The 15,546-nt window shown below is 37.9% G+C and overlaps 2 protein-coding genes across 2 annotated transcripts in view; one reads left to right on the top strand and one right to left on the bottom strand.

Moving 5' to 3' along the window:
• LOC134851526 (sestrin-3-like) overlaps window positions 1-2,303 on the bottom strand; it is a 244,979-nt gene extending 242,676 nt beyond the window's left edge. Inside the window, exon 1 of the mRNA XM_063867652.1 lies at window positions 2,286-2,303. The gene's annotated coding sequence lies outside the window, so the exon portion shown is untranslated. The remainder of the gene's footprint in view (window positions 1-2,285) is intronic.
• LOC134851470 (clathrin heavy chain 1-like) overlaps window positions 1-15,546 on the top strand; it is a 519,829-nt gene that overhangs the window by 489,526 nt on the left and 14,757 nt on the right. Inside the window, exons 2-14 of the mRNA XM_063867576.1 lie at window positions 2,707-2,756; window positions 2,826-3,033; window positions 3,723-3,991; window positions 4,444-4,719; window positions 5,089-5,257; window positions 6,628-6,830; window positions 7,651-7,817; window positions 8,503-8,953; window positions 9,378-9,542; window positions 10,008-10,188; window positions 10,553-10,698; window positions 11,086-11,372; window positions 15,417-15,530. Coding sequence (XP_063723646.1) covers window positions 2,715-2,756; window positions 2,826-3,033; window positions 3,723-3,991; window positions 4,444-4,719; window positions 5,089-5,257; window positions 6,628-6,830; window positions 7,651-7,817; window positions 8,503-8,953; window positions 9,378-9,542; window positions 10,008-10,188; window positions 10,553-10,698; window positions 11,086-11,372; window positions 15,417-15,530 — 2,678 coding nt within the window. The 5' untranslated portion in view covers window positions 2,707-2,714. The remainder of the gene's footprint in view (window positions 1-2,706; window positions 2,757-2,825; window positions 3,034-3,722; window positions 3,992-4,443; window positions 4,720-5,088; window positions 5,258-6,627; window positions 6,831-7,650; window positions 7,818-8,502; window positions 8,954-9,377; window positions 9,543-10,007; window positions 10,189-10,552; window positions 10,699-11,085; window positions 11,373-15,416; window positions 15,531-15,546) is intronic.

Raw genomic sequence — 15,546 nt, forward strand, 5'->3', positions numbered from 1 at the left:
TTTGTTTGATCTTATAGAAAAGAACATTTAGTGATTTAGCGATGTTTTTTGAGCAGTTCTTATAAAGAATTGCGGGTATTTTATCTGGGCCACTTGCTTTTGTACAGTCCAGAGTTCTGCAGATGTTTTGTATGCGTTGCTCCGAGATATCAAAATCATCTAATTTCGTGGTTGATAAGTTTTGAGGCTCACCAAGACTTGGAGGATCGGAGGGTTTTGAGAAATTATCGTCAAAGAAATCGGCAAAAAGTTCCACTTTTTCGGCATTTGATTGAGCTTCTTTGCTACCATAAATAAGTTTTGATGGTATTCTGGACGACTTGAATGTACGGTAAAATTTGAAAAGCTTATCAGTTGATCTAGAATCAGATAGCTCTGATTCAAAGTTAATTTGGTCTTGTTCAACGGCAAAATCGCATTCTTTTTGTAGAGATAAAACACGGTTGTGCAGAGCTGGGTACTTTTTCTTAGCGGTGTTCAATTTCATGATGATATTGGATGTGGATTGGGTAATCCATGGCGCGAGTCTGGCTCGATGCCTTGTTCGAGTAGGGACATGGCGTTCAATTTTGATGTTCAACCATTTATACCAGTCCGACAATAACACATCAGGGTTAGACCAACAGAAGCTTTGAAAAGGGTTGTCTATTATATCCGCATTTAAGGCTTTAAAATCGGCTTTACAGTAGCTGAACATTTTCGACTCATTGTGGTATGATCGGAAAACATTGTTTACTTTTCGAATTTCAAACTTTGCTGTAATTGGAAAATGGTTTGACATGCTTGAAATGGATAAGGGTTTGACTTTCGTTGAGACGAGATTCAGTTCACCTTTTGAGAATAAGAGATCTAAAGTACCCGTAGCAGCTGTTGGGAAATCTATATGTTGTTCTAGTTCAAGGTGATCAACTACATCAAGTAAACTCTGAGATTCGCAATTTTCGCTACTTCTGATGTTCCAGTCGATATCCAAGTTGAAATCGCCGTAGATTATTGTTGCATCAACCTGTGACATCAATGTTTCAATTTCTTTAAAAATTAATTTGATCATTTCATCGTTAAGGTGATAGTGGCTGGTTTGCGGTTGATTGTAGAAGCAAACAATTAATATTTTTCTGTTCTGAAAATTTACTATGCACCCTACAGCAGCACCTTGGCTTTCTTCAGGTAGTGATATTTTTTGACAATGAAATGAGTGCATAATTCCAATCATAACGCCTCCGTGCTTTGTCTGACCTTTAGGAGCTTTTCTATCAGATCTAAATAGTTGATAAGACGGCAGAAAAATTTCGCTATCTTCCTGTTCATCGGTAAGCCAAGTTTTTGATATTAGAATAATGTTGTAGTTCTGCGAGGCAAGAAATGATGAAAGCTCCACTCTACGCTGAAGAAGGTATATACTTCTGATATTGAAACATAATACATCTAAATCTTCCGTAGTACTTGATAGTCAATCAATTTTGGTTTCGTGTCCATTGACATATAATTTCAGTCCTATTATGCGTATATCTTTTGTGGTTGTTCCGTCGTTAATCAATTCTCTTCTTTTCATCAATAATTTATTTTCTATTTCTTGTTCCTCTTTATTCAAACTTTTAGATATAAACATTTTTGTTGCTCCCTCGAAGGTTTTCAGCTGCTTTGCTTTCGCTAGAAGTTTTCTCGCAGTCCAGGTATTGTTCAGTCGCAGTAAAATAGTACGAGGGCGTTTTTTGTCTTTGTCAAATTTTCCCAGACGTTTTAAGTCGGCGATACAGTTTGTTTCTTCCCCTAGGTGGTTAAGCACTTTTTCAATTTCATACGAATCATGAGACAAAATTTCGTCTTGAGTTGCACTTATATCTTTGCCATTTGCGTCTTTCTTCCGTGTATATTCCTTTATTCCATTTACTCTAATTTCTAAATTATTTTCGTTGGGTGCTGGCGGGGTTGGGTTGGAAGTTATTAGTGACGTAGAATTATACTTAGCTTTATTGAGATCCTCCTTCAGTTCTGATATGGTTGCCTTAATGATTCCAACGGCCTCATCCATGGACTCGTTTCTGGCCATCAGTTGTTTTACGGGGTTAAGACAATGGTCACAAAACCATTTGATTCCTTTCACAACATCGAATAGGTTGAGGGCCTCCAGCGGGACATCAGTACATTTTTGGTGTAGCCAATTGTCGCATTTGTCGCATTGGATTGCTTGTTCCTCTTTGTCCGTGATTTTTCTGCTGCAGGACCCGCACATTGAATTACTTGCACTTGCAAGACGCTTGTTGCGTGCCATATCAAATTTAAAACTATTTAATAAGTTTATCACAACAATCACAACATTTCGAACCATTCCGATGATTGTTTGTGATCTCTGATTTCGCGTGTTAAATTCATAAACTAAAAAAAAACAGAAGACTTAAGTTCCTCCACATTTTCTGTGGTCGGATCAAAACAGAAATATTTTTTTTTTGCAAATCATAGGCCTTCAAATTTAGCGCAATTTAGTATCGACTATTGTGCCATTGGCACAGCAAACTGCTATTTTTGTTTATACGACAACTCACGTTAGGGTTGAAAGAAATAAAGGAAAGTGATTTTTTTTCACGCCAAGTCAGGTACGACTCGTAGATGCAAGTGACCCTACGATTTTTGAAAGGTCCAAAACTTGATCGACGCACGAAACAACTTCGTTTTTCTCTGATGGTATGCTGCAGGTTTTAATTTTTTTAGAAGCTATGACTCAACAACTTCCAATCAAGTTTCAGGAGCATTTACAGGTAAGTTTCCTGAAGATGTTTTGTCTTTGTCTGGGCAAAACCGTAAATGATTAATGTTATATGTTGTAGCTCACAACTGTTGGCATCAATGTCAGCAACATCGGATTTAGTACTCTGACGATGGAGTCGGATAAGTTCATCTGTGTGAGAGAGAAAGTTGGAGAAACAAACCATGTTGTGATTATCGACATGACTGATCCTACCAACCCAATCAGGCGACCAATAACTGCTGACTCTGCGATCATGAATCCCTCGTTCAAAGTCATTGCACTAAAAGGTACGTTGTTGCTACATATTTTGAAGTCATTGAACGCAGTGAAGATTCTTATTTAGGTCTTGGTGATTTTTTTGTTCGTTTTTTTTTTCAGGAGATTTCTTGACTTTAGATTTCTTTTAAGTTTAGTTCATTTCCTTTGTTAAAGGAAGATAAACTCCACTATCAATCAGCGAAAGTGTTAAAGTCACGAAAAACGTGATCGACTTCTAATTCCAAATATGGATTTTAATTATCAGTTTTTCCAGCAAAATATAAATTGTAGAATTAAAAAATATAAATTCTCAAATTCAAGGGTTAATTTTATCAGAAAAGTGTCAATGATAAATTGATCTAAAAGCTCGAAGAGCTTTAAGGCCATCTATTTTCTTCAGGACTTATTTTTTCTGTTTAATTGCATTCATTGATTCTTTTCCATCTGTCATTGGCCTTGTTTTCAAAAATAAATCATTTTGTTTTTTGTTTCCTTTCGTTCATTGACTTATTTCCAACTGTGTGTTGGCTATGTTTGCTGATTAATTTGAGTAAAATATTGGTCAACTGCATGGTATTTTTCATCTGCAGCCGGTAAGTTGATAATCTTGAAACTGCTTCTGTTGTCAATATTCGCTATCTGGGTTTTGCCATCATGCTTAACTGTAAAAAGTTGTGAGATTTTATTTGCGAAGGTCTAATGCTTTGCTGTCTTTTAGCGGGAAAGACCCTGCAAATTTTCAACATCGAAATGAAAACGAAGATGAAGACTCACGTGATGGTCGAGGATGTTACTTTCTGGAAATGGATAAACGAGAAAACTCTCGCGCTTGTCACTGAGGCTTCTGTGTATCATTGGTCCATGGAGGGAGATAGTCAGCCACAGAAGATCTTTGATCGACATGTGAACTTGGCACAGTCGCAGATCATCAACTACCGAGTGGATCACCACCAGAAGTGGATGTTGCTGGTTGCCATTCAGGCTCAGGTATAGCAGTCCTGTTCAGTTTTGTGCATTGTAATTTCAAAACAAAAGTGAAAAACTTCAATTGAAATTTCATCTGATTTGCAGTCGATTAAAATTGGATGCTTTCTTTTTTTCAATTCTTGGCTACTAAAGCAACGTAACTGATATTTTTTCTTCGCTTCGAAAGCGTGAAAGAGGTTTCCAGGAAATATAGAAATTTACTCTTGTTGTTGGCGAGATTTTCCAGCGTCACTCTGTGATACTTTGTAATCTGTACATGATACTATTTTTGCGTGTTTAATATGAATGCGAACTTTTTTGAGATTGTTTTAGCGTAATAAATCGAATGATTGTAGTAGTTGAGGCTTCTGAGGCTTGGTCCTCAGGGATCGTAAGACCCGTTATTGTTGATACTCATCAAGTTAGTTTTCTCGTATATAAATAAAGTTCAATCAAGTCGAAATGTGTTTCAGACTGGGCGAGTGGTGGGTTCGATGCAGCTCTACTCGATGGAGAGAAAAGTGAGTCAGCATATCGAGGGTCACGCAGCTGCCTTCTGTCAGTTCAGAATACCCGGGAACCCCGAGGATTCGACCCTGTTCTCTTTTGCTGTTCGATCGGCCACTGGGGGCAAATTGCACATAATTGAAGTGGGGACTCCGCCTACTGGAAATCAACCGTTCCAGAAGAAGGCAGTCGATATTTTCTTCCCACCGGAAGCAGACCAGGACTTTCCGGTTGCTATGCAGGTTTGTACGATTCTTTCTTAATTCAAGAGCGAAGACTTGAACTGTCAGTTCTTTGGAAATAATGAAATCTTGTTGTCAAACTTCCTAGAAATTTGTTGGTAGAGGCAACCTCGAAACTTCTCTAGTTAGGCCGCGAGCTGCAGAAGTCAAGTTAAGTATCACAGGAGACAAAAAGGATTTTTCTCAAATGATAATGATTTTTTATCAGGAAATGATTGTTGTTGTTGACCCAGCTTCGTAGATTCGAATTTCGACATTAAGTGGCTCTCAAGTCGTTTGAAGTTAAGTAGACATAATTGAAAGTTATAATAGTTGCGCAAATTTGCAGGGTATGAATGGTTTTTTTTAGACAACTTTGTTGCACTTCAGGTGAGTGACAAGATGCACATGATCTTCATGATCACGAAGTGTGGCTACATCCACATGTATGATCTGGAGAGTGCAGTCTGCATCTACATGAACAGAATCAGCTCCGATACCATCTTCGTCACCGCACTCCACGAACCCTCAGGTGGCATCATTGGAGTCAACAGGAAAGGTCAGCACTAAGCGTACTATAGCTACTGCCGAATAGTTGGCGATCGCATTGTCGGTCAACGAATCTGAGCGTAAATAATTTGTGAATTTCTTGAAACAAAATCTTATTTCTCACAACAAGGGGTATGGAGCTCAAAAGCATACGCTAATGTTGTAACTGGGTGTTAAAGATGCTCAAAGTCGACGATATAGCTTACAGTTTGGCTTGAGCTATTCATAGCGCTTGTGTCTAGAAAATGGAAGTGGGCACAAAATGATGTTATTTTGAGGCATACGACATTTTGCTTAAAAATGGGGGATCAATTTTGACCCCGCTTAAAATCTTTTCTTTATCTCATTTTCGAAGCTAGCTAGCCCTCACAAAATATTATCGTTTTACCTTAGCGAGCTTGCGAAGCGTAGCTTATTAGTTCGAACCTTCTTTTTTTCTAACCTAACTCGCAAATAAATTGTTCATTAAAAGTGTTCACTTATTTGGTGGCACTTTTGCTATAATCACGATCTGAGGCATTGGAAATTTCATAGCATCTGTTCTCTGCTTGATTTGTGGCTAATTTTTGGTATACAAAGCGTACGTTGTTAGTTCGTTAGACTCAAGGTCACAGATCGAATCCGAGACGTAGCCGAGTTTTTACTAATTCGAGGCTTTTTTCTACGTTTTTTATTGCATTTTATAGAGCTGTTCTCGGCAATGTTTGCCAAGCGAAGCTTCGCCTTTGTGTAAACCTCTTTCTTCAATGCTGCCTTTTTATCTTATTAAATTTTGCAATGAAAACTAAGTTTTTATTGCTCTCAAGTCACCATTGTTCCTCGGATCAAGCTGTTTGAAGTGTTTTCAAAACCTTGACTTCATTTTTCAAATTTCTCATAAAGGGTGTTTCTAAACAAGCAAGCTTACGAGCATTGAGGTATAATACGAGTCCACTTTTTCCAATCCAACTCGAATAAAATGGTCCTTATTGAGGTGAATTTTTCGCTGCACAGCTTTAGCAATAGAATTGGCAGGTTTATCCGCATTGTTGGTGGCTAGTGTTCTGATAATTTCAAAAGCAAATGGCGATGATGTGTGACTTTTGGCGCTTGGCGATTTTTTTGCCAAGGCTTACTTTGACATATTAGTGTCTTATTTCACGTTTTAATGCCAATTTTTGTCGATTATTAGCTTGTGTTTGCGAAGTGCGGGTTCGTCTGTGTAAACATCTGTTTCTAAAAAAAGGAAAGAATTTATCAACTCTAGTTCTATGAGAATAACTGGTGTATGCATTAGTTCATTTTTGTACAACAGATTAATGTCGAAAAAAGTAAAAAATTTTGCTACAAAATTTATTTTGAATAGTGGATAATAATTATAGGTAAATGATTTCTTCCCAGGTCAAGTACTGTCCGTCAGTTGCGATGAGGAGAACCTGGTTCCGTATGTATCCAGTAGTCTGAACAACCCAGAACTGGCACTTAGGTTGGCCCAGAGGTGTAATTTGTCTGGTGCTGATGATCTGTTTGTGAAACAGTTCAACAATCTGTTCACTCAAGCCAGATATGCTGAGGCAGCGAAAGTGGCAGCTACTGCACCCAAGGTCAGTGGAACTTCATCTGATGAGTAACGGTTCTGGTGATATATTGCAATAGGTGGTAGGTTCAATTTAAATAGCTGGATCGCTTTTTGTTATACTTGGCACATTATTTATAATTTATTTCATAAGCCCAATTTTTCGACAAAAGAAAATTAAAGTTTGATTTTTTGAATAGCATTTTATTTGGCCGAGTAATGTATTTACAAAAATTATCATAGTAGTAGTACAATTGATTGAAAATGAAATGACTTCATTATACATATATAATTCTCAAACTTAATACATGCACTATACTCAAAATTACCACCTTTTGTAACATATCACCATGGTTCTTCATGAAACTGACGATGAACTAATTTTTGGAGAAATGACTCGACATGTCGTATGACTTGTAGACGATCTCCCTATTGGTGCTGTGTTTGATTTCTCCCTACTGTACTAAATTTTGATGATTGAAAATGAACAAAAAATTTTATTGCGAGGGCTTGGTTTTTTGATGATTTCAGTTCGGAATTACAAAAATTGCTGAAAACAGGAAAAACTGTTCAAAACTGGAAACAATTTTGCTTTGACCAAAAATGAACGTTAACTGCAAGGTTATTGTTATACTTATACATTGATATCACTGAAACGTTAACTGGTTTGGCTGAGGAGACCAAAGCCTTTTTCCAAACAGGAGAACTGATATCATCATATTTGAAAAGCCAAAATGATCACATAATTACTGCTAACATAAATGCAGCGTTATCTTCAACGCAACATATGAGCAGCTCAGATTTGCGTTTTTTTTATACAAAGGTTGCCTAAGATTTAAATGTTGCAGGGAATCTTGAGGACCCCCCAGACCATCCAGAGGTTCCAGCAGATTCCACAGCAACCAGGACAGACGACGACTCCTCTGTTGCAGTACTTTGGGATCCTACTGGACAAAGGACAGCTCAACAAGTTCGAAGCTCTCGAATTATGCCGACCTGTTTTGCAGCAGAACAGGTAGGAAATAGATTTTGGATTAATTTAATTCAATCTGAAATATTGGCAGAATGTTACTTTTGGCATCTTATTAAAGTCGTTTGAATATTAAGAGTCGATGAACGCATTTCACACTCTTATATAGGTCGTGATGATTTTTTTAATTCGAATTGTTCACGCTCAATGTTGATTTTTCGCGGTTTGACCTTAGATTTCTTTTCAACTTCACTTCATTTCCTGTGTTAAAGGGAAGGCAAACTCCACTATCGAACAGCAAAAGTGTAAAGGTCGAAAGTGGAATTTAATTATCGAATTTCCCAGCGAAATAAAAATTTTACCTTTATCTATTTTTTAAATTTGAATTTTGAAAGTTGAAAACCAAATCTGTAATGGAAGAATAAGTTGTGAATGGAAGATAAAGAAGGCGTTGAGTAAAAGGTCGTTTGAACATACTTTTCTTGTCAGAATTCTGAATTTGGTTTACAGATAAACTTCTTGATTTCGTTACCTTCGCGGTATTAATACGAGTTGTTTGTTTATAAGAGTGCTCTGTCGTTTTTAAGGTGTCTATTTCAAATTTTTAGACGGAGTTTCACGTGATCATTAATAACGTGGGTGATGTTTTTCATTATTTTTTTAAAAAGGTAGAAGGTAGTAAAATAATGCTACTTGGTAAATAATTCTCAAATTATCTTTTTCAATTCAGGAAACCACTGCTGGAGAAATGGCTTAAAGAGAACAAACTAGAATGCTCTGAAGAGTTGGGAGACCTTGTGAAACAAATGGACACTACGTTGGCACTGTCCGTATATCTGAGAGCGGACGCTCCAGCCAAAGTTATCCAGTGCTTTGCCGAAACTGGACAGTTCTCGAAGATAGTGTTGTATGCCAAGAAAGTGAACTATCAGCCCGATTGGATCTTCCTGCTGAGAGCGGTGATGCGAACAAGTCCGGATCAGGGACTCCAATTTGCCCAGATGTTGTTCCAGGACGATGAGAAACTGGCGGATATTAGACAGGTTGTGAATGTGTTTACGGAGATGAATTACGTGCAGCAGTGTACCTCGTTTCTGCTGGAGGTGTTGAAAGGCAATAAACCGGAAGAGGGTGATTTGCAGACGAGACTCTTGGAGATGAACCTCATGTCAGCGCCACAGGTATGTTGCCGTTCAATTATCTTATTTTTGGTATAGTCTAATGAAAAGTTTGATCGCATAGCAGAGGGTAATCTCACTACTTCTGATAACGGTATTAATAATTGAATTGATCTTTCTGGAACGTAGGGCGCTTAAAGTGTTGAAACTTTGATGTTTTCTATTTTGACATAAATTTTTACGAATTTAAACGAATTACTTGAAAGCGGAACTTCGACTTCAATGAGCTAGCTAATGCATTTTGGCGGTAATATCCGAAAGTTAGCCCCTGGAGAAGTTATTTTAAATACCGCAAAAGGGTCAATTTTAATTTTCATTACCCGCTGAAAGATGTTTTTTGTTCACAGTGCACCCTTATTCGTCATCTTATTTTCAAGTGTCAAACTGCGCGGTTTTCATGTGTTCATCTCCTCGTTTGTTCGTGCAGGTGGCCGATGCGATTCTGGGTAACCAGATGTTCACCCATTATGACAAGGCGAGTGTGGCCAAAATGTGTGAACAGGTGGGACTCCTTCAGAGGGCACTGGAACACTACACGGACCTGTTCGACATCAAGAGGGCTGTAGTGCACACGCACCTCCTCAACTCAGAGGTGAGAGAACTAATTTTTTATATAGAAAGATATAAAAAAAAGGAGAAGAAATAATATACATTTGTGAATGTTGACCAATAAAACCGACGAAGTTTCCTTAATTCAGTAGCAAGAACATATTAGAAGTTGTTTAACATATGGCGTGATGCATTTTGATAAGAATACTCCGGGAAACATTAACATACCAGCTTTTTATGGCTGTGCTATTTGGGGCGTTTCTTTGATCGGAAGTTTTTCTTTGGTAGGTGAAGTTGAAAACACGTATTCATGGTATTTGAGGTTACAGAATAAATTATTTCTCGAAATAATTATCAAATGAATATATTAAGATTATATGATTAACAATAGCGTCAGTTTTTGAGCTGTTCAACTTTTCTCGCCATTAGCCTGAACTGTTCAATCCTTATGATCAAGTGGTATTTTAGTTTAAAGTTATATCAATGATGATGTGCCTTTCTGTCTTAGTGGCTGGTGAATTTCTTCGGCACTCTGTCTGTGGACGACAGCAAAGACTGTATCCAGGCCATGCTGGCAGCCAACATCCGGCAGAATTTGCAGGTGTGCGTGCAGATAGCCAGCAAGTACCACGAACAACTCGGAACTCAATCCCTCATCGAGATATTCGAGTCATTCAAGTCATTCGAAGGCAAGTTGTTTTTCCCTTATTCTCAGGTGCTGAATTATCGGTGGTTGGCTATGTTATTACTCTAAGTTAAGGCGAAATAATGCACCGGGGTCTCTGTAATTAAGCACCTGAGAGTAACTCAATGAAATTAAATTTTTCAAGCATAAAGTTAATGATGAAAGGCGTCGCTAATAACTGAGGCGCTTCGAGGCCTTCATTGTTTCAGATCAGCTCGAGTTATTCTAGTTATTAGAAAATTTGTTAAGCAATGCACGAGGTTTACTCTAGTGGTTCTTGGGTTTTTCGCAAACAGTTTGTTTCCTTGTACCCTCCCTGATGATCTCTTGAACATATCAATGTTCTTCTTAATGTTCTTCTTATTCAGGACTGTTCTACTTCCTGGGCTCCATTGTGAACTTCAGCCAGGATGCAGATGTGCACTTCAAGTACATCCAGGCAGCATGCAAGACGGGCCAGATCAAGGAGGTCGAGAGGATCTGCAGGGAGAGCAACTGCTACAACGCCGAAAAGGTCAGCACTGATGAGTTTGTTTAATTCACACTATTTCCACTATACCCAGTGATGACCATTTAAAGGATCAGATAAATTTCAAATTGTTTAAATGCCAAATTCTGAATATGGAAATCCTACAAAGACTCGAAAGTGACCCAATATAGACTAACTTTGTAAGTCTTACTGAAACTTGATTTGGACTCGCACGACTCGAGTTAGTTTTTTCCGCAAGTTGTACGCTGTCTTAAATTCTACGCTCTACTGGAATCCTCATCAATCTCAGAAATACATGAGATTTTGATCATAATTAGACGGTGTAGTATTTTTGTGAACAAACTATTGTTTTTTCTGATGCTGTGAATCGTTCAACTGAGTCGTAATGAAATCAAGTCCTTTTTTCTTCAGGTGAAGACGTTCTTGAAAGAGGCAAAATTGAACGACCAACTGCCTCTGATCATAGTGTGCGACAGGTTCGACTTCGTGCACGACCTAGTGCTGTACTTGTACCGGAACAACAACCAGAAGTACATTGAGATCTACGTGCAGAAAGTGAACCCCAGTAGACTGCCGGTTGTGGTGGGGGGTCTGTTGGACGTGGATTGTAGCGAGGAGATCATTAAGAACATGATCCACTCTGTCAAGGGTCAGTTCTCAACTGATGAGTTGGTAGAGGAGGTCGAAAAACGAAACAGGTAAAAACCTTTCTGGCTCGTGTCCGACTTTTTAATGAAGTGTCGGAAGGTTTATGCGCGGATTGTTTTTTTTTCTCAGGCAGTTTTTAACTGGCAATTTTTGACGCTTTTTTCTACAGTCTGAAAGATATTGGTGTCCTGAGCTCAAAACCAACAAGATAATTCACATGTGATAACTTTTCGTTAAGTTATGGCTTTTGAATGTTGGACTGCTTTGACCTTTTTGAGATAACCAATTAGCTTTTTTACATGTTTTTTTTATCAACGCTTGGATATGCGGCGTTTTTAACACGGAAAATTAAGACGGAAAAAGTCAGCGGAAAATTAAGACGACTCAGAAATTATTACAAATTGAATTCAGGCTAGCTTTTTCTTCCTAAGAACGCGGTAATAAATGAGAAAATGTTTTAAACTTTGTTGGGAAATTTTTTAACCTGAAACTGCGCGTGTGGGGACGGATTGCCATAAGAATTTTTTTACCTGAAATTTCATGTTTTGTACCAAAAACTACTTCAGATACCCTAACGGGCAGTTAGAATATTTGGCATTTTGTTCTGATACCAGCAGTCTTGTTGCTATTGTTGTGAAATTAAATTTTTTATCTAAGTTATCGATAGCTATCCTTGTGATGGTAAGGCAGGTGTTTCTCTAAATTAAATCAATGGAAATTTTTCATGAATAGTATTTGTAAAGCTCGATCCAAACTATTTCAATCATGTTTCAAAAGCGACATGGAGCTTTTTGACTAAAAGTTAACGCTTTAATTTCCGTGTCAGGACATTTGTGTCCCAGACATGTATGTCCCGGCAAGAACAGTGCAAAATGCAAAAAGTGTCCAAGACTGTCCCAAAATTATCGGGCTATTGCCACACTAGTTAATGACGGGATTAATTTGATAAGCTCTCAATAGGAAGGATTAAATCGATAAGGCTACGCAACTGAGCAATTAGACCAGAAATTACTTTGCGCAGCATATTAGAGACAAAACTAACACAGGACTCAAATCATTTACACATACCTACACAATTATCGCTTGATTGATAGTGTTGCTAAACGTAGACACGAGAGATCATAATTTCTTTGTTTTTGCTCTCGAGTTCGTGTTGACAATGGAAATTCTTATGACAAATAAAAACTACGAAATGCTAGTTTATGATGCATACGCATACTTCAAACATCGGATTCTAACAGACACCTCAATTTCGTGGCGATGTGTTTTATCTAAATGCAATGGCCGTGTGCGCACTTTCCAAGATAACGTCACTATCATAAATGATCAGTCTTTTTCCCGATCCAGCCGATATTGAAAGACGAAAATTTAGCACATCTCTCAAAATAAGAGCAGTTTTGGCAGATGAGCCACCACGTCAAACAATTCTTTCCGTCCAAAGCCACATCAACAGAGAGACTGCAGCAGTAATCCGGAGCTATTCTGCCAACCAGAGGACGATTAACAGAGTAAAACAGGAAAAACGGCCCAGAATGTGTTCAATTTAGTATCCAAAAATTATCAAATTCAATACTGCTCTTTCCATTTGAGCCAAAGCGTCTGGCGTCACATTCAGTCTACTGGAAATACAAACAACTACAGACTAGATCTAGAATTCCGCGAGCATGTCCGAATGCTGCTGAGTATCGCTTTCCTGCCTGTAAGTGATGTTTCTACTGCTTTTGAAACTTCAGAAGACATGCCCTGAGACAGCCCACCCAATCTTCAATTACTTTGAGGACAATTACGCTGGTCGGCTCTCGGTGGCAAATGGAACTCGTCAACACCCCAGATTTGACGTTGACAGCTGGAGTTGTCATCAACGTGTGATAACCGGGCGACCCAGAAATAACACTGCTGTTGAAGGTTGGAATAGCAACTTCGTCAAGCTCGTGAACGGCAAGCACCCATCATTTCCCAAACTCATAGAAATTATTCAAGACGAACAGAAAAACGCTGAAATCTTGATCGAAAAAATGTGTGCCGGGCAAAGAGTGTCACGTTATAAAAAACCTCTTTATGTCAAACTTGACAAAAACCTTTTCGAATTAGTTGCGGCCTACGACCCAAGTAAATTTTTGAGTTTCCTAAAAGGGTGCTGCAGCAACATCAAACTATAATTCAAAGTCATTTTATTTTCCAAAGTTGATATTGCGAAGCAATGGTTTTCAATAACTTTTTCTAAGTTGAACTTTTCCCCAGTAATTTTCAAAATTGAGCTAGACCCGTTTTGAAAACGGCAAAATAATTAATGTAATCAAGCTTTTCCCATCCTCTTCCCTTTCGGCTCAATAAAGTCAACCCATTTGAACTTTGCCCAATTTTGGGTTTTTTAATTTCAAATATTGACTCAATTACGAAAATTTTTTGTCGGACCTGAGATTTGAACTTCAGATCTTTTGACCTTCCAATTAGTTTACCCAATTTTGTGTTTTTTTAATTTCAAATATTGACTCAATTACGAAAATTTTTTGTCGGACCTGAGATTTGAACTTCAGACCTTTTGACCTTGAAACTTATGACTTCATCGCTCGGCCAAATGCGCTTCAAAAGTTCACATTGTTCTTGTAAGTATTGTCTCACTTTGACTGTTCTATGACTAATTGGTACGCATAGAATCTAATTAAAGAACGATCAAACAACCAAAAGAACAAAGCAATAAAGATCACTAGGTCAAATCAAAGAAGTTTCGCAAAACAGTTTCGGACATTTTTGTCTGGGACATAAATGTCTGGAACAATTTTATAATTTCGGACTGTTTAGTCAAGGACACAAATGTCTGGGACACAAATGTCAATGGACCTTTAATTTCAGTGTTTGTTGAAACGGTGCTTACGCTTTTAGAGTCGATGAACGTAGTTATATAGGTTGCGATGATTTTTTTCAGGATGGATTTGTTCAGGCTCAACTTTACTTTTTTGCGGCTTGACTTTTGTGCTTGTTTTCTTTGTTAAAAGTAAGGCAAATTCCACAATCGAACAGAGATAATGTTAAGGTCACGAAAAAAGGTGATTAACTTCTAATTTCGAAAATAGAATTGAATTATCAGAGTTTCCAGCGAAATAAAATAATTATTCCTAGTCTGGGGGGGGGGGGGGGGGGCTGGACGCTCCCTCCTTAGGGATTTGACCCCCTGCCGACCTAAAGTGTCCCCTTTTTGTTACTTTTTAAGAAATCCATTTCTGGCCGACTCCCCTAAAATTTTTCTAAAGGCGCCAATATATACTAACTTTGAGGGGAGCACAAGCCAAAAAACGCGATTTTTTTGTCAAAATATTCCAAAAATTGCCCAAAAACGGCTTTTTTGACCTGTTTTTTCAAAATTTTCAAAGATCTTTTGAGGCCCTCTATTTTTTTTCTCGGAAAATCGAATGTTTCAAAAAAAAAAATCTTTTTTTTTTCTGTCTACTTGCGGTCAAAAATGGCTTTCTAATTGATTGAATAACTTTCATGTTCACAAATTCTAAGGACAAGCGTAGGTGACTGCAAGATCTAGTAGTTCAATGGGGTTGATAATGATGATGACTGTATGTCAGATTTGCATCATTTTGGCATCTGTTAATAATCCCATAGTTATCGATGATTGATTAAAGCGGTAACTGTTAGTATGATTTTTGTCGGTCATTTTTTAACAGCTTACTATCTTCTTTTATTTATTTAAGAGTGAAGTGAGTTGGCATTTAGTTGCGCAAATGGTGACAGGATCTTTCTTTTTGTTTTTGATTGCTGTGCTTTTATTATAAACAAACTTTCTGCTGTTTGCGTCTGGTCTGATGAAAGGATTGGCCAAGGTTTAGTGTAGCGTTCCCAGAATCTGAGTGATTGCAAATCAGTTAGATTTCGCAGATTAATTAAAAGGAACTCAAAGCATTTTAATGGCCCATCCCCCACCATATTTAGAGAAAAAAAAAACAATTTATAAACTAATTGGTTTTTTTAAATCTAAATACGGCGGGGAATGCAAAAACCTTCTTGAAATATTGGAAACGCTTGATTTAACCTTGCCAGAACCTTCGCTTACTTCTAACCAATATTTAAGTGTGGACTCTTTTCAGACTGAAGTTGCTCCTGCCTTGGTTGGAGACTAGAGCTCATGAAGGTGTAGATGAACCGGCGACTCACAATGCACTAGCCAAAATATACATCGATAGCAGCAACAACGCTGAGAGGTTAGTCATAGATCTT

Source organism: Symsagittifera roscoffensis, chromosome 7 (assembly GCF_963678635.1).
Source record: "Symsagittifera roscoffensis chromosome 7, txSymRosc1.1, whole genome shotgun sequence".
Taxonomy (NCBI): domain Eukaryota; kingdom Metazoa; phylum Xenacoelomorpha; order Acoela; family Convolutidae; genus Symsagittifera; species Symsagittifera roscoffensis.